The following is a 27,654-nucleotide window of genomic DNA, read 5'->3' on the forward strand; positions in this document are numbered from 1 at the left end:
GCGACAGAGCCCGCAGTGTGAGGGTGAGGGCTGGGGGCCGCCTCCATCCTCCCGCCTGCACTCCTGCACTGTCACGGGGTGAGGCAAGAGTTGCCTGTTGTCAGTCACTCACTGAACTCTGCTAGGAAATCACACCTTATAGGAACACCCCTGTCTGACCTGGGATCAAACACTTTCCTGAGACCAGGCACATTGATTATAACACATCAATTATAAATGCTTTAAGCTCCAATCCTGGGTTCCACCATTCTCAATTTCATCCTTATCTACTCAAGGGGCAGTTAATTCTCTTTTCAGGCTTCCCAGGTGGCACCAGGTAAAGCATCCGCCTGCCAATGCAGGAGATTCAGGTTTGATCTCTGGGTCGAGACTATCCCCTGGAGAAGGAACCGGCACCCCATGCAGTATTCTTTCCTGGAGAACCCCATGGACAGAGGAGCCTGGAGGGCTACAGTCCATCGGGTCACAGAGTCAGATACAACTGAGCGTACGCTCGCACACGCAATTATATTTTCACCAAACGCATCAACCTAGAATCTTCTGTGAATAGCTTACCTTGTCTCGCAAATGATGTTCCGCAGCTTCAATATTCAGTGGATCATCAAAATTCAACAGATCCTTAAAAAGAAAGTCAGAGTAAACAGTGGAAAGAACCTGTTTTTCTGCTGTTACCATTCTTCATTTTATGAAACAGGCAACAGAAATTTAATCAGCAAATGTTAGAGTGACCCAGAGAGTTGAGAAAACTGCCGAGAAATAAAGTTCTTTTGATGCAGAAGCATTGAACGTGAGACATTTTTTCCAAAATGGTGATTCATGGTTGACTGAGAGAAGGGTGGAATGTGTACAGATGACTTTCCACAGTCTGGTGAGGAAATAGCAATCACCTTAATTTCTAATGCTATTTCTTATAATTGGGGAAGGACAAACCACTCTCAATATGAGCATTTATAAATAAAAATTGCTTTTCCTTAGAAACTCATTTTCCCCTTGATTTTGTGATTAACAGCTGTGCCTGCTATGCTTTCATTCTGGTCTTGCCTGGGTTCCCCTTCATCTTTTAACTCATCTCCACAAGCACTGTACTCAACCCAGGAGGAATGATGTCTGGACCCAAACTGGACAGAGGACAGTGCCGTTAGGTCAGTGTTCCCTGGCCTGAGGAGGAAGCACCTTCCCACCTCAGAAAAGCCCTGGGAGAGCTCCCCTCCTCCCGTCCTTCCACTGCCCGCCTCTCCACCAAGAATAATAAGCACAGGTCTCAGATTGGGGGCCACATCTAATCTTCATACTATCTACTCCTCTTCTGAAAGACCAGGGTAGAAAGATTTGTCCTTAGGATAAGTCACTGCTTTCCAAAGCCATCAATGGATCATTGTAAAGAAACTGTATTTCTCCTCAGCAGAAATGTTTAACCTGGGGACTGTATTCCTGATTTGGAAATAAACATGGCTGTGACCAATATGTCACAAATAGAGCAAGGAAAACCTGTAATGATCATTTACAGCTGGGAAATTAGATTCCAAGTCCTAGAAACAGGCAAAAGTATGAAGCATATAGAATAGAAGACTATACCAAACACACGGCATTCTTCGTCTTCTCGACTGTATAGTGAATATATGAGGCATGGAAGAGTCTCTTGTGAGGCTCTGGGTGTTTGATTTGCTCAAGATGACAGGGCAAGGATGCAGGGGACTGTCTTGTGGGCTGTCCAGGATGGGCTTATTTTCCTGGAGGGACCTGAGGTTTTACTCAAAGTAGCACAGCTTTTTCTTGCCCAAGGACAGGTCTTTGAAATTTATTTCTTTTAAAGCTCCTTTATGATCAAATATATTTAACTTATATGCAGAGTACATCGGAGAAGGCACTGGCGACCCACTCCAGTACTCTTGCCTGGAAAATCCCATGGACGGAGGAGCCTGGTAGGCTGCAGTCCATGGGGTCTCGAAGAGTCAGACACAACTGAGCGACTTCACTTTCATGCATTGGAGAAGGAAATGGCAACCCACTCCAGTGTTCTTGCCTGGAGAATCCCAGGGACGGGGGGGCCTGGTGGGCTGCCGTCTATGGGGTCGCACAGAGTCGGACACGACTGACGTGACTTAGCAGCAGCAGAGTACATCATGTGAAATGCCGGGCTGGATGAAGCACAAGCTGGAATCAAGGTTGCTGGGAGAAACATCAATAATCTCAGATATGCAGATGATAACCTTATGGCAGAAAGTGAAGTGAAGTGAAGTCACTGAGTCGTGTCCGACTCTTTGCGACCCTGTGGACTGTATCCCACCAGGCTCCTCTGCCCGTGGAATTCTCCAGGCAAGAATACTAGAGTGGGTTGCCATTTCCTCCTCCAGGGGATCTTCCCGACCCAGGGATCGAACCCAGGTCTCCCACATTGCAGGCAGACGCTTTAATCTCTGAGCCACCAGGGAAGCCCCCAGAGCCTCTTGATGAAGGTGAAAGAGGAGAGTGAAAAAGTTGGCTTAAAGCTCAACATTCAGAAAACTAGGATCATGACATCCGGTCCCATCACTTCATGGCAAATAGATGGGGAAACAATGGAAACAGTGACAGACTTTATTTTTGGGGTTCCAGAATCACTGCAGATGGTGACTGCAGCCATGAAATTAAAAGACGCTTATTCCTTGGAAGAAAACTATGACGAATCTAGAGAGTGTTCTAAAAAGCAGAGACACTACTTTGCCAACAAAGATCTGTCTAGTCAAAGCTATGGTTTTTCCAGTAGTCATGTATGGATGTGAGAGCTGGACTATAAAGAAAGCTGAGCACCAAAGAATTGATGCTTTTGAACTGTGGTGTTGGAGAAGCCTCTTGAGAGTCCCTTGGAGACTCTCAAGGAGAGTCCAACCAGTCCATCCTAAAGAAAATCAATCCTGAATATTCATTGGAAGGACTGATGCTGAAGCTGAAACTCCAATCCTTTGGCCACCTGATGTGAAGAACTGACTCATTGGAAAAGATGGTAATGCTGGGAAAGATTGAAGGCAGGAGGAGAAGGGGACGACAGAGGATAAGATGGTTGGATGGCATCACTGACTCGATGGACATGAGTTTGAGCAAGCTCCAAGAGTTGGTGATGGACAGGGAAGCCTGGTGTGCTGTGGTCCATGGGGTTGCAAAGAGTCGGACACGACTGAGCGACTGAACTGAAATGATCATCAAAAAGTCAAAACTCAAAGGAACAGCTAACTGTGAAAAGCCTAAAGGTTGGTGACTACATGCTCCTTCATCCAAGCCAGGGCACCTGGGAGTGAAGCAGAGTGGAGTGTGGGGCGGCCAGTCCCCCGGGGGAGCCTAACCCAGTGGAGGAGACCACAGGGAACGGAGCTGGCTTGTGGTGCCCCCGAGGCAGTGGGGACACTCTCCTCTCCCCTCCCTCTGCTCTCTCCCCACGGGTCACTTCAAAGCACCCTCAGTTCTTAACTCACTGTTCTTCTGACTCACAAAAGTGCCAAAGAAGAGAGGGGTTTAGTAATTCCCTTGTGTTATCCTTAATCCTATCTTTAAAACCGGCAGACAGAAAAATTTTTTAAAATTTGGAATTTTGGTCAACATACTTACAGTAAACAAAGAGTTTAATCCCCAAACAACATCCTGAAATGAGAAGAAAGAAAAAAACAAGTTTCAGGTGAGGGTGGTCTCCAAGAGATGAACCAGTAAGTCAGCATATTATGAAGGTTAGATTTTTCAAAGTTGTTTTAAAAGGCAGGGCCTAGAGAGTTAATCAGCAAAGAGCCAGGGGGAAACGGAGCCTGCACACAGGTCCAGTCCTCTCAGGCCCCCCTCGCCACCAGGGGCAGCAGCCAATGCCGCAGCTCCACGACCAGCTGCTGCCCGCGTCTTCCGGCCTCGGCACAGACTGAGGCCTCTGAGCGGTTCCAGGGAGGACGGCCTTTATTGTCCATACCTCACTGAGCCAAGGTGCCGTGTGTGAAAATGTTACCGGAGAGGGAGGCAGGGAGACAGCGTGTGCGCTACGACAGGCAGCCCAGAGCCTCAGACAGGCCGACGTGCTGCCCGCGGCCCTTCAGGTTAAGAGGAGGGGGACGGTCACAACGAAAACGGCCTTGCTCAGAAGGCCACATCTCTGCGCTGAAGCCAAAGGCAGGCTGGGAACACCACTGCCCCCAGACCCAGTCTGAGCCGAGTGCTCCTCTGGGCAGGACCGACCCCACGGCAGACAGGCAGGGGCTGTGACACCGTGGAGCCACTTCACTACTCAAAGAAAATGGTGGAAGTCAGGGAGCTGCTTGCCACTCACTGAACACTGGCCAAAAGCCGGGACACTGCTGCTAAGGGTCAGCGAAGAAAGTCAGGGGGCCCGGGGGCAGCAGCATGGGAGAGCTCGGAGAGGATGCACAGCCCGTGGCGCCACGTGGGTGCTCAGGACACACCCCCCGAAGCCCACTCGAGCCACGCTGGCAAAATACCTGGGGCCACTTCCTGAGCCCCTATGGCTCCCCGATCACCCCCCGCCCCAGACAGGCGCCCCCTCCAGCACACCTGGCCACGTCCGCCACCCCTCCTCTGTCCCCGCCCACTGCTAGCAAGTCTGCACTGAGTTAGGGGAGACCACTGTGCAAGCCTGGGGAACAGCAGGATGAGCAGGACAGTGAAGCACTGCAGCGCCCGTGGCAAAGGGCAGAGAGGGCCTGCCGCCCCTCCAACCCGCTCAGGGAACCGGGGCGGGGGAGCCCCAGGAGGGCCGGCAGGCGGTAAGGGCAGCGGGAGAGGGGAGGGCGGCCAGCCGTGTGGACGGGACAGCGTGCACACTGCTGTCCTCCCGGGAGGCTCCTCCCAGACGGGGAAGCCCCGGGCAGAGGCCTGCACTTCACCTTCAGCGTCCTTGTGGGGGCCCAGCCGGTGCCGTCGATCGAGTGTTCTCTCAGTAAGCTGAAACAGACGGAAAAGCGGAGCGGTGAGTGAGGTGCGGCCAACAGGCCCACCAGCCGCAGGTGCGCAGCTGGGCGCAGTGGCACGGAGCGGCTCCTGTCCGCTGGGCCCTTCTTTTCCTCTGTGGTTTGAAGTCTCCGTATGGCTGAAGGACCAGGGAAAGGTGTACAGATACACGTACCCTCCAGTGGAACAGGAGCCTATCCACACACATACGCACGCTTTGCTCCCTGCCAGCCTGAGAAGTGGCGAGCAGCCTCCCCTTGCTTCCAGGTGCTCGTCTCCCATCGCCACGGAGACCAAGCAGTCCCCGACGCGTTCTGCCCACTGTGTGCCTCCTCCTCTGAATCCCCTATTTGGAGCCAAAGCTCATTTTTCCAGTGAGGGGGGGGCATCTTTTTCGTATCAATTGCAAGGACTGTTTACATACAAGGGGTGCAATCGTGCTGATACTTTCTTTTTCAAATTGTGTGTTTTTAATTTTAACTTGGCTAAATCTATCAACTATTTCCTTCATGGTTTCTAGCTTTTGCAGCAGGTGACCATCTGTTAAATTCCTATTATATTTTGTTAATAACCTGATTTCTCAGAAGATGGCAGAAGTGACCAGAGAAACGCCCTCTCTGGACCCACTCTCAGTGGAGGAGGGGAGACAAGACACTTAGGATCTGAAACTGAAGATCACAGATTTCTGAAGTTTCAATACTTAAAGGGCAGATAGTTAAAAGGGAAGATGTTTTTTTAAAAAAATACACTCATAAAATGTATTTTTCACTATCAAAAGCCAAAGTGGATGTGAAAGTGGGTATCCTCGTGCCTGCAGGGAGGACGGTTACAGTTTGCACACGGCCTTTCACAGGTGCCGATGCTCTCTGCGGGGAGAAGAGGGTGGGAGGACAGGACCCAGAGGCAGGGCCTGAGGATGAGCTCACAGCAAGGGAGCACACAGCACGCCGGAGACCTGCTCCAGATGGAGCGGCCGGGCTACAGGGTCACATGGCTGCCAGGGGTGGGCCAGGACTCGGCCAGGGAGCCAGCTCCAGAGCCCTGCAAGCTGCCTCACTGCCCTGCCAGAGAACGTGCGGGACACAAGACAGACACAGCCCACAGGCTAAACTGACTTGAAGACCACCTTCACCCCCACCCTACACGACTTCTTCGGTTCTCTACGTTAGCAAGCTCTAGAAGCAGGAAATGGCTGGTTCCCGGCCATCTGGCCCTGGAAGGGCAGGGCCCCAGGCACCACGGATAAAAAGCTCCAGGCATGTGCTCCTGCGCTCATCGTTTTGGTAAAGAGGACGCTGAGAGAACTGCCTGGCGGTCTAGTGGTTAGGACTCCGCACTTTCACTGCCAGGGCCTGGGACTGATCCTGGCCAGCGAACTAAGATCCCATAAGCCACGTGCGTGCGGCCAAAAAAAGTAGAAAAGAAAAACCACAAAAGAGGACATTTAAATATAAGTGGGGCAGTTTTCTGAAGCCTGCCATCCACATTCTCCCACTGTGAATTCCATTAATCATAGTTTCCCCTTTTATCTAAAATCAACCATGTGGCGGGAGTATGCCTCATTAAAATAAGAGGGGACGGGGTAAAGGTCGTTAGAGGGGGCATCCTGGGTGGATTGCAGAGGCCAGGTAGGGATGGGGGAGCCGAGAGACTGCTCCAAAGCCTCCTGACTCCAGGCCCAGCCTCAGAGTGTCCTCTCGGGGGAGGTGACCCCTGGGAAGCCCAGCCTCAGGCAGCGCTCAGAGCACAGGAGACAGGAGGGGACAGAACTCACCTGAGACATATCTCACCGGTCTCGGTGATGTTGGGGTGCCAGATCCTGGTCAAGCATTTCACTTTGGGAGGCTGCAACACAGAAGGAAGAGATCACAGGCGCGCCAGAGCCTTCTGCGCCCCCATCCAGCGCCGTTTTACCACACTCCCGGCTTGTCAGGCAGCAGCCCCAGACCCTGCAGCAGTGTCTGCACACCGCGCACAGCGCTGGTCTCGCTGGGGGGGCTGCTGTCCCCGCACAGGACCCCTCCACACTCCGGGGCTGATGGCAGATGGTGCTGGCCGCTGGGCTTCTGCCCCCTGCCCCTCCTGGTGCCCCGGCTGTGAAGGAGCAGCCACAGAGGCCTGGGGAAGGAGCTCTGCGCCCCCAGACCCCGCCGTGAACCAGGAGCCCCTAGACTCCCTTATGCTACGTGGCTGAGCAGCTGGAGTGCTGCTCCCTAGAGCAGCGCTGGCGCCCTTTGCGGATGTTTCTAAAGACGCTGCTGTCATTTTCCTGGTCTAGATGTAAGTCCTGGTCCACTTAACACTTAAAAGAGGGAGAGAGACTGACAAAGATCACGTGGGAAAAAGACACATCGACGTTACTTAGGATGGAGCATGTTTGGATAATGTTCTCTTAGTCTTACTCTATTTTAAAACCGATCACACTCATCTAAAAAAAAATAAAACGAAAGGTACTCATATGTGTGTAGACAAAGATATAGCAGTCTACCCAGAATAATTCCTATTAACTATGACGCACATTTTGGAGCCTTTCTTCGAGGCCATACACACAGGTGTGTGTGACGCAGTCATTTTTCTTTACAGAAGCAGGGAAGCGTGCTGTACATTTTTTCACATTTACTCTTGTCATCTCAGACGCCTTTGGGCGTGCATGCATTCCATGGCACAAACACTAGCATTTAGCAAGCCAGTCCCGTGTGACCCAGCACTTCGGTTCTTCCCACTTCTACTACGAAACTGCTCAATCAACGCTATCCTCACATCGGAATGAAATACTTCACTGGGATGAAGACCAGGAACTGGGTGGGGGGTTCTGGCCAGAGCACGGCTGTGGATTCAGTGACAAGCGCTCTCGCCTCCAGGGAGGTCACACGCCCACTCTTGCCTGCAGTGGGTAGCCCCTTCCCCAGGCCCAGTCCACTGCAAGGTCACCTTGGTTTGAGGAGCATGACAGTCGACTCTCAGAATCTCACCAGACAGGTCACCTCACAGATACAAAATCTTTGTAATGAAAGTTTTTATCTTTGAGACCAAATCTAGAGAATATATCACCATCCAAATCTTCTGTACTTTTTCTAGTACTTTAATAGTGTCACCTTTCGAATCTGTATAAAACAAATATTTTTAAACACTTTTTTTCAGTACCCTCATTAAATTTTCTTCCTGATTTCAAAGCAACATGACATCAACAGATTCCCCTGAATGATTAGTCTGACCAAGTAGAGGTGGGTATCTGAGGATTACAAACTTTAGGATCAGTAGGAGCTGAAATCAATCTGAACACTCTCTAACTTGCTTCTCTGCAGGTAAACAGGGATGCATCTGACAGAGCAAATACTAGCAGAGCCTGCACTCTCAGCAAGGCCTTCAGGCTCAAGAGGAAGGCCAGCCCTGCTGGCACTGTGCACGTGGTGGATCTACTGGGCACAGCAGCCTGCAGGGTGGACGGCACCACTGGCTCAGCGTCTGGAAGGACGGAAGGCCCCTCCCTCCTCTGAGGCCCCGACACATTGTCACCTGCCTGGTGTCCCTGCAGCTCCAAGTGTGGGGCTGCACCTGCCCTCTCCCCGCATCCCTCACACCTTCCACAGCTGGAGGCTGTCGACGGCCCTCTTGACAGCAGTGCCCCAGAGAGCGAGCAGATCTCTGCACCACAACTGGGGACCAAATTCTGACACACACTTTTCACCCTTTTTCACTTTTCAATAGTCTGTGAACTACTCTCACAGACCCCTACCACCTCCAAAACCAGACTAACAAGATGCACTCAGCTCCAGCTCCTACCTCGGGGGCTGGCATCACTAGCCATCCTGTCACACAGCTCAGGGTTTGCACATGACAAAGGCCACACTGCAAATCAGTGGTGACAGGGGTGCTTCAGGGGTTAGCTATTCAGAAAAGTACAGTCAGCTGCTCGCAGAGAGCTTTACATAACATAAACAACACAGAACTCTAAGAGTACCAGAACAAACACAGATGAGCTACCTCGGGGTCTGAAGGCCTGTTATAAGCATTCCACAGCATGAAAAATTCAAGAAGGAAAAGTAGATTTGGCTACACCTTAAAACAAAAAGCCACAAGCTTTTACAGAACAACAACAAAAAGACAAATGAAAACGCGAAAATGTTTATGACACAGCTAAGTAAACTAAGAAAAAAGTTTCATTTAATTTCTATATAGGAATGCTTATAAGAAAAACAAACATGACAGAAAAAAAAAAGGGGGGCCAAGCACACAATAATAGCCCATAAAAGACATACACAGTTAATAAGGAGGAAGAAAAACTTAGCATCCTATTTAAGAAATGAAAATGCAAATTGCATTTAGATATTATTTATTTCTTTCCAAAAGAGCAAAAAGAAAAAAATAATGAAAACATCCCATGTTGGTCAAGGTTTAGAAAAAACAATTTTCACACACTGATGATCTCTGGAATGTAAATGAATCATATTGATTAAAAAGCCTTAAAATCAGCATCAACAACTCAATACCTGTGATTGCACTTCTAAGAATTTATCCAAAGGCAGCAAGCAGCAGGCTCGCGTGTGCTGCTGCCCAGGACCTGTGTCACAGCACTGCTCATTCCAGGGGCCAGCAAACGACAACCCTCGGACCCAACAAGCCCGAGCTTGATTCCAAGTGGCCTATGAGCTAAGTGCAGTCTTTATATTTTTAAAGGGTGTTTTTGTTTTTTTTTAAAGAATGTATGACAGAGATCATATATAGTCCACAAGGCCTAAAATATTTACTGTTTGGCCCTTTACAAAAGTTTGGCTTATATTATCAAACATTGGTCACCCAGTGATCAACCATAAAGGATTAGTTTAAAACCATGATACATCACACAATTCAGTGCTCCTACTAAGGATGACATAATTATACACTAACTGACAAGAGAACATGCGTTCTTATGATCTGATGATATACCGTATTATGCTGCGGCTGCTGCGACTCTGCGACCCCAGGGACTGCAGTCCACCAGGCTCCTCTGTCCATGGGATTTACAGGCAGCAGTACTGGAGTGGGGTGCCATTACCTTCTCCAGAGGATCTTCACTGTCCAAGGAGCGAACCTGCATCTCTTGCACTGGCAAGTGGATGCTTCACGGCCGAGCCACCAGGGAAGCCCACGTTGTACTACACTATAACGTTAGAGCCCCCAAGTCGCCGAGCTACGTGTAGCATGATGGCACTTGTATGTGTGGTTAGATATCATGCATAACATCCATCAGAAAGTTAGTGACGACCATCTCTGATGCTGGAGAGAGACAACAGATGACTAATACTCTGTTTTTGCAGGTGATTTTTTTTCTCAATTTTCCATGGAGTATATAAATTACTCTAAAAAGAAGAGGGGCCAGTGGGCAGCCAGGTGCTGCTGGTGGTGCCTCCTGCTCGCCTGGAAACGTGGCAGGAGCACACTTCCTGGCCCCTTTAGGGCTGCCCGCAATCATGCTGCCTGATGTGGTTCTATCACATCACCTCACTTCCAGGAAGAGAGAAAAGCCACATTCCTGCCTCCTGCCTCAGGACGCGGTTTCCTCCCACGGCTCAGGTGACACACCAGGGGAGCCGCGTGAGGCCCCAGCGTGTGAGACCGTGGCCAAGCTGCTATCTGCTCCCAGGCCTCCTCCTGCTCTGCGCATTCCCACACTCTGGGGTGTCACCATCGCCGCATCACCACCCTGGCTTGTCATCGTTTCTGGGTCCAGAGGCTGAGCCTCTTCAAGGCCTCCTGACTTCTCACCTCCAGCCCACAAGGCCTAACCCAGAACCCAGAGCATTTTAGGAGCTCGTTAAACATCACTCCATCCTTTCAGCCAACTTCTAGAGCTGAGAGAGACTGCGAAGCAGCTGGAGACTGTGACATAAAGTTCAGGGATCAAAGGACAAAAAATCAAAGGAAAATCTCCATTTTAGCTGCTGGGGCAGAGAGCTGGGGAGTGGGGGGGCAGGGGGTGAGGGGATACCAAATAGGTGTTTTCTTTTTAAAAAAGTTTATTCTAAAATAATGATGTACTGATGCTTAACTGATTAAAAAAGCTTCATTCACAATCTTAAAAAAACTGACCTTGATTGCAGGAACCGTAAGCATAAGGGGTTTTAAAGAAAAAAAGTCCTTATAAAGTACAGAAATCCTATAAACTGTGATGTAAAAGCAAATGAGTTCTGAGAAAACTCCACAAAGCCCTTTTAGGCTGACTTGCTGAAAACCGGCTGTCTCTCCTCACTCCAGTGAAACGCGAATTCCTTAAAGTCTGCTCTCAGAATCGCTACTCCACATGCCTGGAATCTCTATATTTTCAAATGCTGGTTTATTTTCCACACCACAAATTTCTTGGGGGCCGAGAATGTACCAACCACTGAACAAATGTGAGCCACATGCCTGGTGTGGCCACCTCCGCCCAGCAGTGGAAATACAGTGAGATCAACGCACCCCCAGACTCCTCCTTCGGGGAGCAGACAGTCCAGTGAAGAGAGACAGTGAGAACCGCACAAAGGTGAACTACTAACAAGGGGAACACCGCCACCTCTGCATCTACGAAGCACACCACCTCACATCTCCGGGGACAGGGCCGCCCTCTTCGCCCTGCAGTGAGCTCACGGCTCTGGCTGGCCCCTGCCTGCAGAGAGGCAGACAGAACACGCAGAGGCCCTCCCGGCAGCAGGGTGGGGTCTGGATACACCCGAACGGCCTGGCCTCTCAGTACTTCCTGGCTGGAGAACACAGGTTTTGTTCCCAATGAAAGAGGACCAGCCCTGTCACTTAGAAATTTTCCAAAGGAGGCAGAAACTAAAATAGAAAAATGTGAGATCTTTATAAGCCACCAGTTACTAGAGGGAATGTATCTTTGAGGCTCAATGGTTTTCTATTCACTACTTATTTCATTTCTGACTTCATTTCTTAAAGAAGTCACAGGGACAGGGGAGTATGACAAACACTTCTCACTACGAAGTGGCCACCAGATGTGCTGGGAAGGGCACACGTTAGGAAGGCGGGCAGCTCTTGACAAGAATCGGCTTTGGCAATGGAGACACTGAGACCAGCAAGGCCAGCTAGGTAAGTTCTTACCTTTCCTTTCGGAGCCCTAACTTCCTGATGGGTATACACAGGAATACTGAGGTCACCCAAACGACTAGAGTATGACCTAAGCAAAATGAGCGGAAGCACCTGACACGTGGAAGCCCGAAACACACCTCTGTTCCTCCCTTCCTGTCCTGACTCTCTACTCTCTCCTTACACTGGGAAGAAGACACTCTGCCACCAAATGATGCCCGACGCACGCCAACAGCAGTTCTCAGCTTCCTCGAGGCTTGTTTGGAAAGTTCACCAGCTTACACTAAACCCTGTGATCTATCCTCCTCCCCTGAAATTCCCTGCTTTTCTGAACGCAGTATCGCACCTACGACCTTTACCTCTCTTCAGAGAGAGGGCGCATGTCCAGGAAGCCAGAGCCTGGAGTTTTACATACTGCATGTCTGGTTGTTTCCAGAAACCATCAAAATAGCCCCACATTCAAAACATCTGCCTGTAAAGCAAGTTCTCACACTGCTCTTGCCTGAGGAGGTGCAGGTTCCCCTGTCAGGGACCAGGGCAACAGGAAAAGTCTCAGCGGGCAGCTGGATGGATGGGTCGACAAAGGCCTGGAAGGCGTATCTTCCTATCTTTGTGTAACATTTAAATTTCCTTTCTCTTTTTCTTAGATTGCCAACTCTTCCATATCCTCCAAAAGGGCTTTGAACATAGTAGCCCAGTAGAGATCAATTTCCATACAGAAAAGTTTGGCTTTAAATAGATAAGTGTTAGAGCCACTGAGCTAGACAGCCGGGGTCGGGGCTGGAGAGGAAGCACAGGAGGAGGGGGACAACCCCACTTGTCAGAGAGGAGGGAGCTGTTGCTGAGGGGAGCAAGGGCCTGAGCGGTGCCAACTCCCTCAGCCTCAGACTCACAGGAGACTGAACTTTACCATCAGACTTTTCTTTGCTGCTCAACAGGCCTAGAGAATGTGAAGAAACATGGCGGGAAATAGACATATCAATATGCAAAATCTATAAAATCGGTAGAGCTGGCCACGTGGCAACCCGGAGGCACAGAGCCTGGGCGGGTGTCCCACGCCCTCTCCTCAGGGGGGTGTGGGGTTGTTCGGAGCCCTCACGGATTTCTCACTGCTGTAATGAAAACGCCCCTCAAAACTCACACCTGGGTCTTCTCACTTCTCCACTATTTCCTGACCCCAAGTCTTTTTTCCTCCAGTCAACCTGGTCAACCTGCCCTGTACAAAGGCTGCCGGTTCTCATTTCCTCAGCTGCCAGCACAGCAGGAGACGGGTCTTGTTACCCAGAACCCCTGCCCCAGTTGTGCTCGAGCCGATCCAATTCTAGCTCTCCTCAGACCCTTAACTGGCCCTGACCACTTTCCAAATATGACCTTCTCTCTTCCTTCTCTGAATTCTCCAGTTTCCTATTGTTGACCGATTATCATTGTCTGCTACTTACTACTCTCAGCACTTTAGATTAATTTTCTACCCTTTCTCTCACTTTCCTACTTGGTCAGCACATTCCTAAAAGCAAAGACAAAATGTAACTGCACCGGGCACAGCTACTACTGGAGGGCCCTTGAAGGATCCGACATGTTTACAGGGGTGTAAACAAACACTCATAGTTTAAAACCATGGGTTGTTTTCCTTTTCCAAAAATCTAAAACACGTTTTATACACTTCTCAAACTTTGGTGTTATACCATAAGCAAACGTACAGTTTTAAATAAAATGCTCTTTCCTCCAGTGTCAGAATTTAACAAGACTTGCATGAGATACACGGGCAGATCCCTGTAAACGTGTGGCCTCAGGACAGTGATTCCAGCCTCAGTAGAGCTGCACCCGGCACAGACTGCCCAGCACACAGTACTTGCAAATGTGCGCTGAGAAATGAACCTCTCTACTAAAACCCTAAATACTGCTGGTGAGGGGCATTAACCGCACAAGTGCCAGCCATTCCGTGCTCAGTCCCAGGACCGGGTGGGCCGCATGTGGACACGATGCTGGGGAGGGGACTGCCAGGCCCAGTGACAGCCAACCGCCACGCGAAGGGGGCACAATGACTCAAGAGCAGGCTACTCACCACCATGTTGTATGCGTCAGGAACTTCAGTTTCAAACTGAAATTTTCCACCCTGGTAGTAACCCTCATCTATCAAAAACACAAAACAAAACAAAGAAATCCTTTAAATTAAAAAAAAAGTAAACAAAAGGCAAGCACGATGTTAGGATATGGCATATACAGAGAATTAAGTGTTTAAAAAGAGGACTGCCAGGCTCCTTTGTTACTGCAAGCTCACCCCTGAGCTGACGGTACGGGTGGGCCCGCTCTCCTCCTGGTGGGCAGTGCCCTTGGGAAGGGGGAGGCATCTTCTGGGAGCCTGGTTCCCCTCCTCCTCCGTCCCTGGAGCAGCCCAGCCCTAACCGCAGTGCTCGGGGCCTCCCCTCAAGCCTCTGGCACACCTCACGACAGGCTGCTGTCCTGCCTCAGCTCTTGGTCGTCTGTCTGCTGCTGGCCTCCCCATGAGAAGTCAGTTCCAAGGGGCAGGCAGGTAGATGGCCGTGTCCTTTCCCACCTCCCTTTCACAACCTTTCTCCTGCTCAAAAGAGAAGGCACGCTGCTCATCCAGCCTCTCCCTGGGGCGCGCTGCACCAGGGGTGATGCGTGCCCACAGCGGAGCACCCTGAATCCAGGCCCAGCGTGGGCTTGTGCTTCTCTCCATCTCACACCCACTTCTGTTCAGGGCACAGGACGGCACTAGAGATAAGATGTCACGGTTCACGCTGGAATGTCTTGAATTCAGATACACTGTGGAGCCTGATGGCAGGGATGGTTAAATTTCATTTAGTCACTTCAATCCTAAGACTGCTGTAAAGGAAAGTATCACCCCTGTGAGGAGCAGCAGGCAAAGCGGGCGCCAAGGAGCACAGAGAGGCGCCCTCCCCCACATGGTGGTCAGCCCCACACCGCACCTCCCCACTAGGGACTGAGCGTGGACGTGGGGTGGCTGTCAGATGCGTATCTCCAAGGTTTTAAAAAGTCAAGGCCCACCTGAGAGAGAGTGGTTTGACAGAACTGGTTCTGTCTATCGATGCAGATATTTCTGATAAACTGAATGAGCTAAACCTGCATTCACAAGCTTTTGTAAGGCCCATGTGTTTAATATTGTAAGGGTGTGATAATACTGTAATGGTATGATAAAATTACTATCAATTTTCTCAGTGCTTCCTAGTATTTCAGGTATAATGAAATGAAATGTCATTGAAGAAGGACAGGTATGATGAACGGTCAGCTAGCTGGTGTCAGGAAACTGGTTTTGGGGCAACCTCAGAAAATATGACACAAAGGGACTCCAGTGACCCGGTCTGTAAAGCCATTTCCAACCAGCCGGCTTTCAACTCTTTGCAATCAACACAACACAAGGAACCCAACCTGGTCGTCAGCTGAAAGATGACGACTTATCAAACCCCTTATATGATTTCTGGCTCCTGACTCTGAAGCCCAGTGACACAGCAACAGTGACAACTAACGCCTGCCATGCCTGCCTACTTATTCACACGAAGTTTTCAGCGGCTACACCTAGAAAGACAAAAGGAGGGAAGGAAACGGACACTGAGTGAGCCCTTCTTTCCAGCATTAAGTGATACTATTCACAAACACCTAACTGAATCAGAAGAAAATGCCAACAGTAACCTCATCATTCCCAGATGCATTTCAGATAAACTGCTACCTAGTGTAACAACCATCAAAGCTTGCAACATATTAAAGTCATTATTTACTGTACAACATTTGAGGAGCACCTACTATGTGCCAGATACTGTTCTAGACAAGGGTTGACACACCAGTAAGACACCTCCCTGGCCTCGTGAAGCTTAAATTTCAGAGGAAAGGGGACAAAGTAAATAAGTAAATCATACAGTAGAAAGTGAAAAAGAGCTAAGGGGCTAGGAGGTGGGAGGAACTGCAGTTTAATAGGTCCTGAAAGTGAAGGCTTAAAGGAGGAGGAGGAAGGAAAGCAAAGTGAGACCCCTGAGAGGGCTTGATGCATTCCAGGGACTTGGCAGAGGCCAGAAGGCGAGGCAGGAAGGAGGAGCTGAGGCTGGAGAGGCAGCAGGCCCACCCGCAGGCCACTGTTAAGCACACCGGCTTTTACTCAGAGTGAGGCTGCAGGGGGGCCTTGGGCATAGGAGGGGCAGAACCACAGAAACAGTGCAGGTGAGACGGTACTGGTTAAGACCAGGCGAGAGCTGCTGAAGCAGAGGTCTCGTGAGAGGGACACTACCAGGATCTGTGGACAGAGGAGGCTGGGCAGGGAAGGAAGGACCAAAGTGCCGGCTCTCTGAGTGTGACGGAAAAGGGCAGAGCTGCCGCCTCAGAGACAGATAGCCTGTGGAGGGCACAGCTGCGAGACTTAACATCGGATGTGAGATCCACCTGAGACTGCATGTCCACATCCTCATGGAGACATTGATGGGAGCGTTGGGGAGAAGTTGGGGCTGCAGGAGCATGGTTGGGAGCTGTGCATGGAAGCATCCAGACTTCATGAGCTGGCGAGGTCCTCAGGGACCTGACTATGGTGGACCAAGGACAGGACGAAGCCCTGAGGGGCCCCCTGCTTAGGGGGGTTAGAAGGCAGGACAAGAAGGGCAGTGGTGGCAATGGAGGAAAACCAGGATCTAGGAGCTGGTACAGACAACTGTAACAGTCAGTCACGAGATCAGGCTCAACACCCAAGGATCTTACATTATAGAACTTCTTAAATAACTGAATAGTTACAAAAGAGAATGAGAGGCTGTAAAAATTCTTATAGGCAGAAAAACCTTTACTTCAGGATACAATTCTGTGTGTATGTGCTTAGTCACTCAGTCCTATTGGACTCTGTGCGACCCCTCTGACTGCAGCCCGCCAGGCTCCTCTGTCCACGGGGATTCTCCAGGCCAGAATACTGGAGTGGGTTGCCATTTCCTTCTCCAGGGGATCTTCCCAACCCAGGGATCGAACCCAGGCCTCCTGCACTGCAGGCAGTTTCTTTACTGTCTGAGCTACCAAGGAAGCCCCAAATTCTGTGAGACAAGAGAAATAAAAATATGAGTGCGTGGAGAAAAAGTAGCAATGAACATCTCCCAACGATTAAAGTAGAGCTTGTTCAATTTATTTTTTAAATGCATGATGGTAGGTATATCCATGGTATTTAGACTCCACTGGAAAGATTTTAAAGAGTAACACAAGACTTTCCCCTCTTAAAATGTCAATTTTTACAGCACACTGGAATCACATGCTATGCAAATTTTAAGCTCGAAGGAAAAATACAATCCCTGCCAAGATGAGCCTGTAGATAGGAGGTCTGCAATCTCTCTGCGAAGGGTCAGGCGCTGCAAACTTTGGGTGGAAATAGAGAAGATCCACAGTGAAGCACACGGAGAAAAGTAAAACAGAACCGTGTGGCCCACAGTTCACGCGTAGAGGGTATATACAGGCAAGATATTACCATTCATACACATAATTGGAATCCCACAAATGGCTTATGGATAAAATATTTAAAGAAATGTTGGTCAGTTATTTCTAAATTTGATGACAACTGTTAACTCACAGATCCAAAAAGATCAATAAACCCCAAATGAGATAAACAGGAAAAAAATCACATCAAAGCACATCATCATAAAACTGTCAAAAACTGTGACAAAGAGACAACGCATATCCCAGAAAGTGAAACAAAGAATCACCACTAACTTCTTACAAGAGGAAAAAGAGCAAGTCAGAAGGCAGAGGAATGATAGCCTTAAAATGCTGATACTGTCAACTTAAGAATTCAACATTCAGCAAAGCTGGAAGAATTCATCATCAGCAAATCTGCATTACCAAAAAAAAAAAAAAAAAAAATCAAGGAGGTTCTTCAGGCAGAAGGAAAATAACAGATGGGAACTCAGAACTACAAAAGGAATGAAAGCTGTAAGTGGTAAATATGTCAATAAATATATAAAGAAAATATAATTATCTAAAACAAAGATAATTACATTTGTTATAACCCAAAATACACTGTTAAGTAAATGTGACTATAAAATAAAGGTCTGAATGGGGAAGTGGAAGTTCACTATTAACCTGGCTAAACTTCCACCTTAAAAAATAGAAAAAGAAGACCAAATTAAACTGAAAAAAGGACATATAAGGAGAAAACTAAAAAATATTAGAAGAGAATCAATGAAACCAAACACTGGTTCCTTGCAGAGACCAATAAAATTGATAACCTCTAGCTAACTGGATCAAGAAAACAGAAATTTTCAACGCCAGGAATTAAGGAAGGTATATCAACACAGATTCTATAGAACTTATAGGGGTCAGAAGATATTAAGAGCAACCTTACATTAATAAATTCAAAATGCAGATGATATGAACAAATTCTTTGAAGGATACAAATCACCAAAGCTCACCCCAAAACAAGAAATCCAAGTAACTCACACCTATTATATTCATAGTTAAATTCCTACCACAAAAACAAATCAACAAAATGGTAGACGTAGTGGTTTTACTGGTGAATTCTATCATTTAAAAAAGAATTAATAGTAACTCAACATAAAACTTCCAGGAAACAGAAAGGAACACTTCCCATTCATTCCAGGAAGAGTAAGGAGGGGAGGGAAAGAAACTAGAGCCTCATCTTGCACCACATGCAAAAATTCACTCAAAATGGTTCACGGACCTAACTTTAACACCCAAAGCTATAAAACTACCTTTAAAAAAAGGGGAAACCTGCATTTCTTAGACAAAGATTTCTTAGGACACAAAAAGCACTGTGTTTGCTGCTGCTAAGTCACTTCAGTCGTTTCCGACACTGTGCGACCCCATAGACGGCAGCCCACTAGGCTCCCCCGTCCCTGGGATTCTCCAGGCGAGAACACTGGAGTGGGTTGCCATTTCCTTCTCCAATGCATGGAAGTGAAAAGTGAAAGTGAAGTCGCTCAGTCGTGTCCGACTCTTAGCGATCCCATGGACTGCAGCCTACCAGGCTCCTCCATCCATGGGATTTTCCAGGTAAGAGTACTGGAGTGGGGTGCCATTGCCTTCTCCGCTGTGTTTGCACTGTTGCTGTAATAGATTAGTAAATAAATTATTATAAACTCAGCAGCTTAAACAATAAAAACTTATTATCTTTCGTAGGTCAGAAGTCTGAAACCAGTCCCAGCGGCTAAGAGATGGCAGGGCTGCAGCTCTTTCTGGTGGCTTGAGGAAAAATCCATTTTTCATGCTCCAGCTTTAGGCAGTCACCTGTGCTCCTTGGCCCAGGGCCCCTTCCTCCACCTTCAAAGTCACCGATGGCCAGTGGAAGTTAATACCACAGACAACAACGTGGATGTGTAAGTGAAAGAAGCCATGTGCAAAATGCTACATCCTGGTTGGGGCCATTTATGTGACTTTCTGGAAAAGACAAACAGCAGGGCAGAAATCAGATCAAAGATTGCCAGGGGCTGGAGGTGGGGAGAGGAAGCTCACTAACAAGGGGCCCGAGTTCTGAGCTGATGGACACACTCTGCGTGCATTTCAATTGTGCCAGTGCTTATACAACTGTTATGTATTTGTCATGATGCAGAGAACGCTACACCTGACAATGGTGAATTTACTGTCTGTAAAGTTATGTCTCACTAAACACGATTTTTGAAAAAGATAAAGCCTGCTACATGAAAGGCACTGTTAGGTGGTACAGGAAAATGAAAGGGTGCTAGCAATTTTTACAATGCCAGAGAGCTTAACATTTTTACAGCATGTCCTCTTAAAAAACATTTTATATACAATAACCATCAGAATATATGTTTAACTATGATAATAATGGCTTTTAAAACAGTATGTCAGACATTTAAATTCATACTCACTCCTGGAAATCTGAGCATCCCAAGAGAGAATCTGCCTCAGAGTTTTACGTGCGAGGCAGAGGGCAGCAATCTGTGAGCACAGTGGATACCAGATAACACATCCCCTGCTCAGTAGGATCTAAGCAAAGACAAGGAGGAGAGCAGGGAACGTTTCCCTAACAAAAGTTAGCTGGTGCTGAGGGAGGGAACTGGTTGTCTTGAGCGCCGACACCGCATTTCTACTATATATGAGAGGAGATTGACTGCCACTGTGTTTCTAGGGTTATTTGAAAGAAAAGACACCATCAGGAAACAGGTCTCCTCCTCTTCAGATTCTTCTCCTTGCAATGGTTCCCAGAAAGCTAAAAATCAACCTAGAAAGACCCAGGGAGGAGGGCACACATTCTGTGTGTCTGAAACCTTGACTGAGTGAGAGTAAACTACACTCCAGCTACCAGGAGACCAGGATGGTGGTCAAGCCAGAGGTCTTCAGTGCTCTCATCCATTTTCATGCCTTTAAACATGTTCATGATCATTTAAATGTTGCTCCAAAATATTCACGTGTGGGACCAAACCTATGCCTCAGGCTTACTAACCGTACTTCTCTGCTGAGAAACTGGGCTCTTACTTTATTTCACATTTAGAAGCTTTTCCTTCTGTAACTCCAAAGCTGCGAAACAAAGTTAAGAATAAATAAGAACACAACATCACGGGGTAATAGATAATTTAAATTCCACAACTCAGTGTAGGGTGCACTTTTATTATCAAGCTCATCAGTTAGGGAGCTTTTTATAAATTATATGTTCAAATTAAGAAAACATGACTAATCTGACAATCAACACATTTAAAACACACTTAGGTGAATATATACCTAAATATACAAGATTTACAATATATCTATGTAATTCCCTAATCAGAACTTTTATCGTATGTAACAATTTTTAAAAAAGGATATTATTCACCATTAAAAAAAACTCCCACATATTTAATAAAAAACATATACCCAGAGGATGAGATTGTTGGATGGCATCACCGTCTCGATGGACATGAGTCTGAGCAAGCTCTGGGAGTTGGTGATGGACAGGGAAGTCTGGTGTGCTACAGTCCACGGGGTCGTAAAGAGTCGAACACAACTGAATAACTGAACTGAACTGAACCCAGGTACATAAATCTCGCAACTCAATAATGAGACAAGCAACCCAATTTTTAAATGGGTAAAATACTTGAACAAAGGAGACATAAACAGAGCAAACAAGCTCAGGAAAAGATGCTCAATATCTTTGATCATCAGGAAAATGCAAATCAAAGTCCCAGTGAGATACACACACACTGGAGTGGCTAAAATTGAAAAAAGTGATGATACCAGCTGTCGGCAAGAAGGTAGGGTGACTGGAATTCTCATTCATTGCTAGCAGGAATGCCACACACTTTCTTTTTGGAAAACAGTATGCCAGTATTTCATAAAGCTAAACTTATTCTTATCATCACTAATTATTAGAGACATGCAAATCAAAACTACAACGAGGTGTCACCTCACACCAGTCAGTACTGGCCATCATCAAAAAAATCTACCAATAATAAATGCTGGAGAGGATGTGGAGAAAAGGGGACTGTTGGTGGGAGTATAAACTGATACAGCCATTATGGAAAACAGTATGGAGATTCCTTACAAAACTAGGAATAAATCTATCATATGACCCAGCAACCCCACTACTGGGCATATACTCTGAGGAAAACCATACCTGAAAAAAGACACCTGCACCCCCATGTTCACAGCAGCACTGTTTAAACAGCCAGGACATGGACCCAACCTAGATGCTCACTGACAGATGGGTGGTAAAGAAGCTGCGGTGCATATATACAAGAGTATTACTCAGCCGTAAAATGAATGAACCTGAGTTCCAGTGAGGTGCAGGAACCGAGGGCCTGTTATACAGAGTGAAGTAAGTCAGAAAGAGAAAAACAAATATAATATATTGATGCATATGTATGGAATCTAGAAAAATAATATCAATGAGCCTATCTGCAGGAAAGACGCAGATGCAGAGAACGGAGGGAGAGAGTGGGACAGACGGGGAAAGCAGCATCAGCATGTATTCTATCAGGGGCAAGATGGACGGCTGGTGAGAAGACGCTGTGTAGCACAGGCAGCCCCATCTGGTGATCTGTGATGACCTGGAGGGGTGGGGGGAGGCAGGGGATGTAAGTGTAATTATGGCTGATTTGCACTGTTGAATGGTAGAAACCAACACAACATTGTAAAAATTAAAAAAAAAACCCACTGGCAAATGACGACCTGCACACAAAGGTTTACAGCAGCTTTTACGCATGATGGCCCCAAAGTGGAAACAGCACAAAGGTTCATCAACAACCTGGTATAAATACTGGTATACACCCATACAACAGAATAAAACCCATCAGTAAAAAGACACAAAATACAACACAGGTGAAACTCAAAAGCATTGCGCCAAGTAAAATAATGTAACTTATACCTCAATCAACATTGCTTTTAAAGAACTTTTAAAAATCAATCTACATTTCCACCTTAAGAAGGTAGAAAAAGAAAAGCAATTTAAACCCTAAGTATAAGGAAGGAAATAATAAAGAGCAGAAATCAATAAAATGGGTAGACAATTCAGAAAAACAAATGCTTGCTCTTTCCAAAAGAATAAACTGGATAAACCACACGCTAACATGAGCAAAGGAAAGGGATGTCAGGACAGATCCCACAGACACCAGCAGGCTGATAAGAAGACATTCTGAGCAAATTGGGAAGGTGTGAAAATGCCAAGAGCAGTCTTGCTCATAATAGCCAAAGGTTGGAAAGAATTAAAATGCCCATCAATACGAAAATAACTATATTCATCATATTCATACAACAAATACTGCTACCCAGAACAACACATATGAATTTAAAAACATGTTAACAAGAAAGAAGCCACTAAGAGTACATAGAATGATTCCATTTAAATGAAATTCAAAAACTCAAGGAATTTAAGGACTACAATAAGAGAAACCAGAAAGCAATTTTGGGTAGGTAGCAGGGGTGAGGAACTGACTGCAAAGGGGAAGAAAGGAACTTTGGGAACGCTGCAAAATCTTTACTAGGATTATGGTTACACAAGGGTACATGTCTATTTTGCAAAACTAATTGTGCTCTGCAGTTCAAATTAGCACACTTTATTGTTAATAATTTTATACTTCAGTAAAATTTATTTAAAAAGTAAAACTTGAAATAAAAACTGTCTATGGTCCCCTCTGCCTACAAGTCTCCATTCCACAGTGGGAGCAGGCTGGGGGGACCTCCACAAGCCAGTAGGCCCAGTTTTTCAAACCATCCCTCTGACTTCACAGACGACACCAGGGGGGTATTTCAGCCAGTCTTTAGATTTTTGCTTTGTTTCATTTTCCTTTCTAGTATTGTTTCCTGTTTTGTGAGCTAATACGGAGATTTTTTTTCTTCCAAATTTGGTTCTTTTCCTTTCTTCCATCACCTAATTACATTTCCATCTTTTCTCTGAAGAGTGCATTTATTCCCAAGCATGAGGGATATTCCCAAAACAAACTAAACTACAAAAATTGTACCAAGTACAAACAGAGACTATCTTGCCAAGCGCCAGAAGAAGAAGAGATTTGAGCTTCAAATGCAGATGCAACTCTTCCCCCCTGACCACCTAAATATCCAGATCCTGTACGTTATTTAGTTTTCATCCCCAAGATTACTGGCCCAAACGAGCCAGTTTCAAAACCACCTGTTCTATACACTGTTAAAACACTGTTACTACTCGGGCCTATCTCTATATAGTTTCTCTTCAATACTAAAGACAGCATGACTCCAAAAAGTTTTTATAAAAAACCAGGATACTGGGTAAGCTTTTGGGGTTGGCAGATGTCTGTGATGCTTCTGTAAATAATCCAGGGCAAGAGAAATAGCAGCTTCCTGCCCCAGTGACACCACAAAACACGAGCACACCACACACAGCTCCACGTGCACACGTCCACAGACATGAACACTCAACCACCAGGCAATTACAGGCACCAAAATATAAGTTACTTTTTTACCTGATGGAAGAGTGAACACAAAAACTGTAACTGTTGTGCTACAGTTCCAAGAATAAGAAGAACATCAAAGATGGTGTCAGAGACATAACCTTAGTAAGAAGGTTCACGTCATTCAGTAAAAACATTCAGTTGAAAAAAAAGGAAAAGGAAACGCTTATCCAGAGGTTGGACTCGACACATGTAAGAGAGCGACAAACCTGCAAAGCAAACAAGGTCTCTCAAGAGCTGAGAACCACAAAGCCCAAGCTTGGGGAGAATGGCAGAATCCATGAGAGCCACTGAAAATGCTTAAAAAGGCGGAGGGAAGAAAATATTTTCACTACAAACACACAAGAGTGAGACTACTTAGTAGACAGAGAACCAATCTTAATCACCACAATCATTTCTGAAAATACCTTGCAGTGCTTAACAGTGACAGTGATGTTCATAACGGTGCCCTCTGGCCACCAGGAAACATTAGAGTGTGCTGAGTACCTCTTGCTAAACACAGCAAACCTGTGACATCTTTGTGAAGGCGGCCAAGGGATGTTAGAGCCTCCCTCACTTCACAGGTAAAAGTCCTCTCTGGAGGTCAGGTCCATTTCTGGTGACAGCGTCCTGGTGCTAGGACCTCTGCCCTGAGTGAACTCATGGATACGTTCCAGAGCCGCCCGTGGAGGCACCACACAGATCACGTGAGGTTTTAAAGATTCAAGCACATGTTGAAAGCAGGGTTTCTCCTGTTGCCACACATCATCTCCCATCTCCCATGCAGGCAGACAACGCGAGGGCTTATTTGTGGGCTCATTATCACCCGCTGAAACTCTGCATTCTGCACTGTTTAATTAGCTAGTGACTCATGATTCCCAGTTTCCCACTTGCCTTCCACCTCCCAAGTAAAACACCGCCCTCTACCTCCTCCACAGCACTCCTACCCCTTGCTTAATTCTCTCTGCCCCGCTCTCTCCTCTCCTCAGCCAGCCCGCCATGGCACAACGCCGTCAGCATGAACTCTCGTGGGCTGCAATGTTGGAAGCTGTACTCCCCCAACTGCACTGTAACTAGGAAAGACCCACACCCTCTCTCCAGCTGCTCAGTATGACCAAGGAGAAACATCTGCCGGCCTGGACACCTATCAGTGCTAATGAGGACAGCTGGTTGTCTGCTCGTTTCCTCTGCTAGACCTGGGCCGAAGTGCCTCACACACATTATCTACCTAATCCTCACAAGTGTCCCAGGAGATAGGCTCTATTTGATCCCCGCTTTGCAGCTGGGTGGGCTGCAGCTGGGAGAGGTTACTGAGCAATTTGGGCATGGCCGCGCTGCTGCAAGTGGGCAGAGCAGGGTCTGGGCGCAGTCACGGCCTCGGAGCCCGTGCTCTGCACTCCGCGCCAGCAGCCTCCACAGTTTTTCCCTCACGCTGTTAAAGCCGGCACCAGTTCCTGGAGCACGTGCCGCACGTCTCAGAGCACTTCATGATGCTTTATCTGACCACGCGGCATGCATCTCCTCTGCCTCTGGAATGCTCACTGCTGTTATAACTTACAACAAGTTAGAGGACAAATCAAACCAAAGATTATAGACTTGGAAAATCTTTAGAATTTGCTGTCTGAAAATCACTTCAACACTTACACATATAAGAATATTACCTGGGGTGACAGTTAGCTGAAAGCAATGAAGCTTGTTTGGATCAGGAAAATGCACTTTACACGTACCTGCAAAAGAAACAGCTTGTCAGGAAGGCTAGCGGTAGGCCTCACATTGAGGCGAACCTCGAAATACATGGAAAGTTTAACGCTGCTGAGGCGCCGACAGGCTAAGCCAGCAGATTTCCTCTATTTGTTTGGTAATAATCGTGCCAGCGTGCTCAAACTGCAAACCACTGATACCTGTATTGTGCTTTCCTCCTTACAGGCTTTTATTAGTTAATTCCAAATTGACCATGTTGTCTTTCACCCTTTAAATGGTTCCTAAAAACAGAGCTCTTTCCATTAATGTCAAGACTGGTGCTACTTTACTTTGAGAAGTCACACCTCAGGAAGATTAATGTATGTGGGTAAAGGCAAGCTAACATAGAAAAACCAGGAAAAGAGCCCAGGCCACACTCTGGTCTGTACCCACCAGGGCACACAGAAGTTACAAAGAACTGTGCCAGATGAGGAAGTGCACACCCAGGCCACAGCATTCTTTTATTTTTCCCTAACATCCTCACAACCCAACTGGTAACTCCGCTTGGTTTGCTGGTAGAATGAGGCTCAGCTGACTCAGATGGTGACACTTGGCCCACGTGAGCCGCACCAGAAGGGTCTGGATTAGGAGACCCTGTGGAGAGACCCCCAGAGAGCGCTGCTGCGGTGAGGCGGACAGGGTAAGGTGGCCACAGCCGACATCTGCCGCCTTCAAACAAATGACACACAAGAAGAGCAAATACCCAAGGGATTAAATAAAGAAGGAAGATGGAGGGAATATAGGTAAAAATTGTATTTTATAAACCTGGAAAACATTATGCTAAATTCCTTGAGTCGTCTACTGACAATTTCTTACAAGTCGTACTGAAAATATCTGCCTAGTTTCACCGGTATGAATTTTCATCCAAAAGAGAAAGATTCTACTTTAGCCTGGGACACAGCCTTAGGGACCATCTAGCCTGACATCACTGACTGTGAAAGATGACACGAAGGCCCAGAGAGGTTCAGTGACCGGCCCAAGACCACGCAGGTTATCAAACAGAAGGAAGTTTAGCTCCCAAATTAAAACTAGTTTATGCCTCATTTCATTACTCCATGAACATGCCAGATATGACACACAGCAACACGCAGAACTGTTTGTGGGGGGTTTTTGGACCAATCCTTCAGAAAAATCAATGCAGAGTGAAAGGTAACTTAGTCTAGAAAAGCAGGACAGGGTCTCAGAGATCACACTGTCATTTTCTTCGTTTTTGAAACAAAGAAATCAGGGACTGAAGAACCCAAGGTTTTCATCCAAGACACACATTTGTACCATGTGCAGTAGTTTAAATGGGTTTTGTTTTTCCTAATTCAACTTGAAAAGATAAATGCCATTTTTCTAGTGAAATATATGCAACAAAAACATATGACAAGAGTGTGGGGAATGCTTCATTAATTAGATAAAGTTGGCACCATCCATTTGTCTTTAATGCTTCATATTCTCATTTAATAAAGGGACAGATATAGACATCAATCCCTCTAATAGAGACTGACCCACCAAGAATAAAGAAATCATCAAGATGGGTTAAAAGGAAAAAAAAAAACACACAGTAAAACTCCTAAAAAGAACCAAACCTTTTTAAAGCTGGAGAGAAGTCTAAGCTCCTACAATGGCAGCAAAGCATTAAAGTCAGGTTTTTGTTTTAGTTCAGTGTAGGGGCTTTATTGGAGAAGGCAATGGCAACCCACTCCAGTACTCGTGCCTGGAAAATCCCGTGGACAGAGGGGCCTGGTGGGCTGCAGTCCATGGGGTCGCTAAGGGTCGGACACGACTGAGCGACTTCACTTTCACTTTCATGCACTGGAGAAGGAAATGGCAACCCACTCCAGTGTTCTTGCCTGGAATTTCCCAGGGACGGGGGAGCCTGTGTCTATGGGGTCGCACAGAGTCGGACACGACTGAAGCGACTTAGCAGCAGCAGCAGCAGCAGCAGGGGCTTTATTAAACTGGAGAAGGGAACGGCAAACCATTAACTACTGAAACTCCAGAATTAAGCTTTTTCTTTGTATGTAGACATAGGCTAAGACTTTCACAGTATTTCCATCTAATTGAAAGGGATGTTTTTTATTTTTTGCAAACAGAGAAA

The 27,654-nt window shown here is 47.0% G+C and overlaps 1 protein-coding gene across 3 annotated transcripts in view; it reads right to left on the minus strand.

The window, feature by feature from the left end:
* Positions 1-27,654, minus strand: part of UBE2F (ubiquitin conjugating enzyme E2 F (putative)) — a 45,797-nt gene that overhangs the window by 2,151 nt on the left and 15,992 nt on the right. For 2 of the 3 annotated variants that reach the window (XM_018040378.1, XM_005678770.3), the window contains exons 4-9: positions 25,490-25,555; positions 14,039-14,106; positions 6,695-6,765; positions 4,857-4,914; positions 3,583-3,615; positions 556-618 (exon numbers count right to left, since the gene is read on the minus strand). In XM_018040378.1, coding sequence (XP_017895867.1) covers positions 556-618; positions 3,583-3,615; positions 4,857-4,914; positions 6,695-6,765; positions 14,039-14,106; positions 25,490-25,555 — 359 coding nt within the window. The remainder of the gene's footprint in view (positions 1-555; positions 619-3,582; positions 3,616-4,856; positions 4,915-6,694; positions 6,766-14,038; positions 14,107-25,489; positions 25,556-27,654) is intronic. The other variant, XM_018040392.1, reaches the window with a different exon arrangement.

This window comes from Capra hircus, chromosome 3 (genome assembly GCF_001704415.2).
Source record: "Capra hircus breed San Clemente chromosome 3, ASM170441v1, whole genome shotgun sequence".
Taxonomy (NCBI): domain Eukaryota; kingdom Metazoa; phylum Chordata; class Mammalia; order Artiodactyla; family Bovidae; genus Capra; species Capra hircus.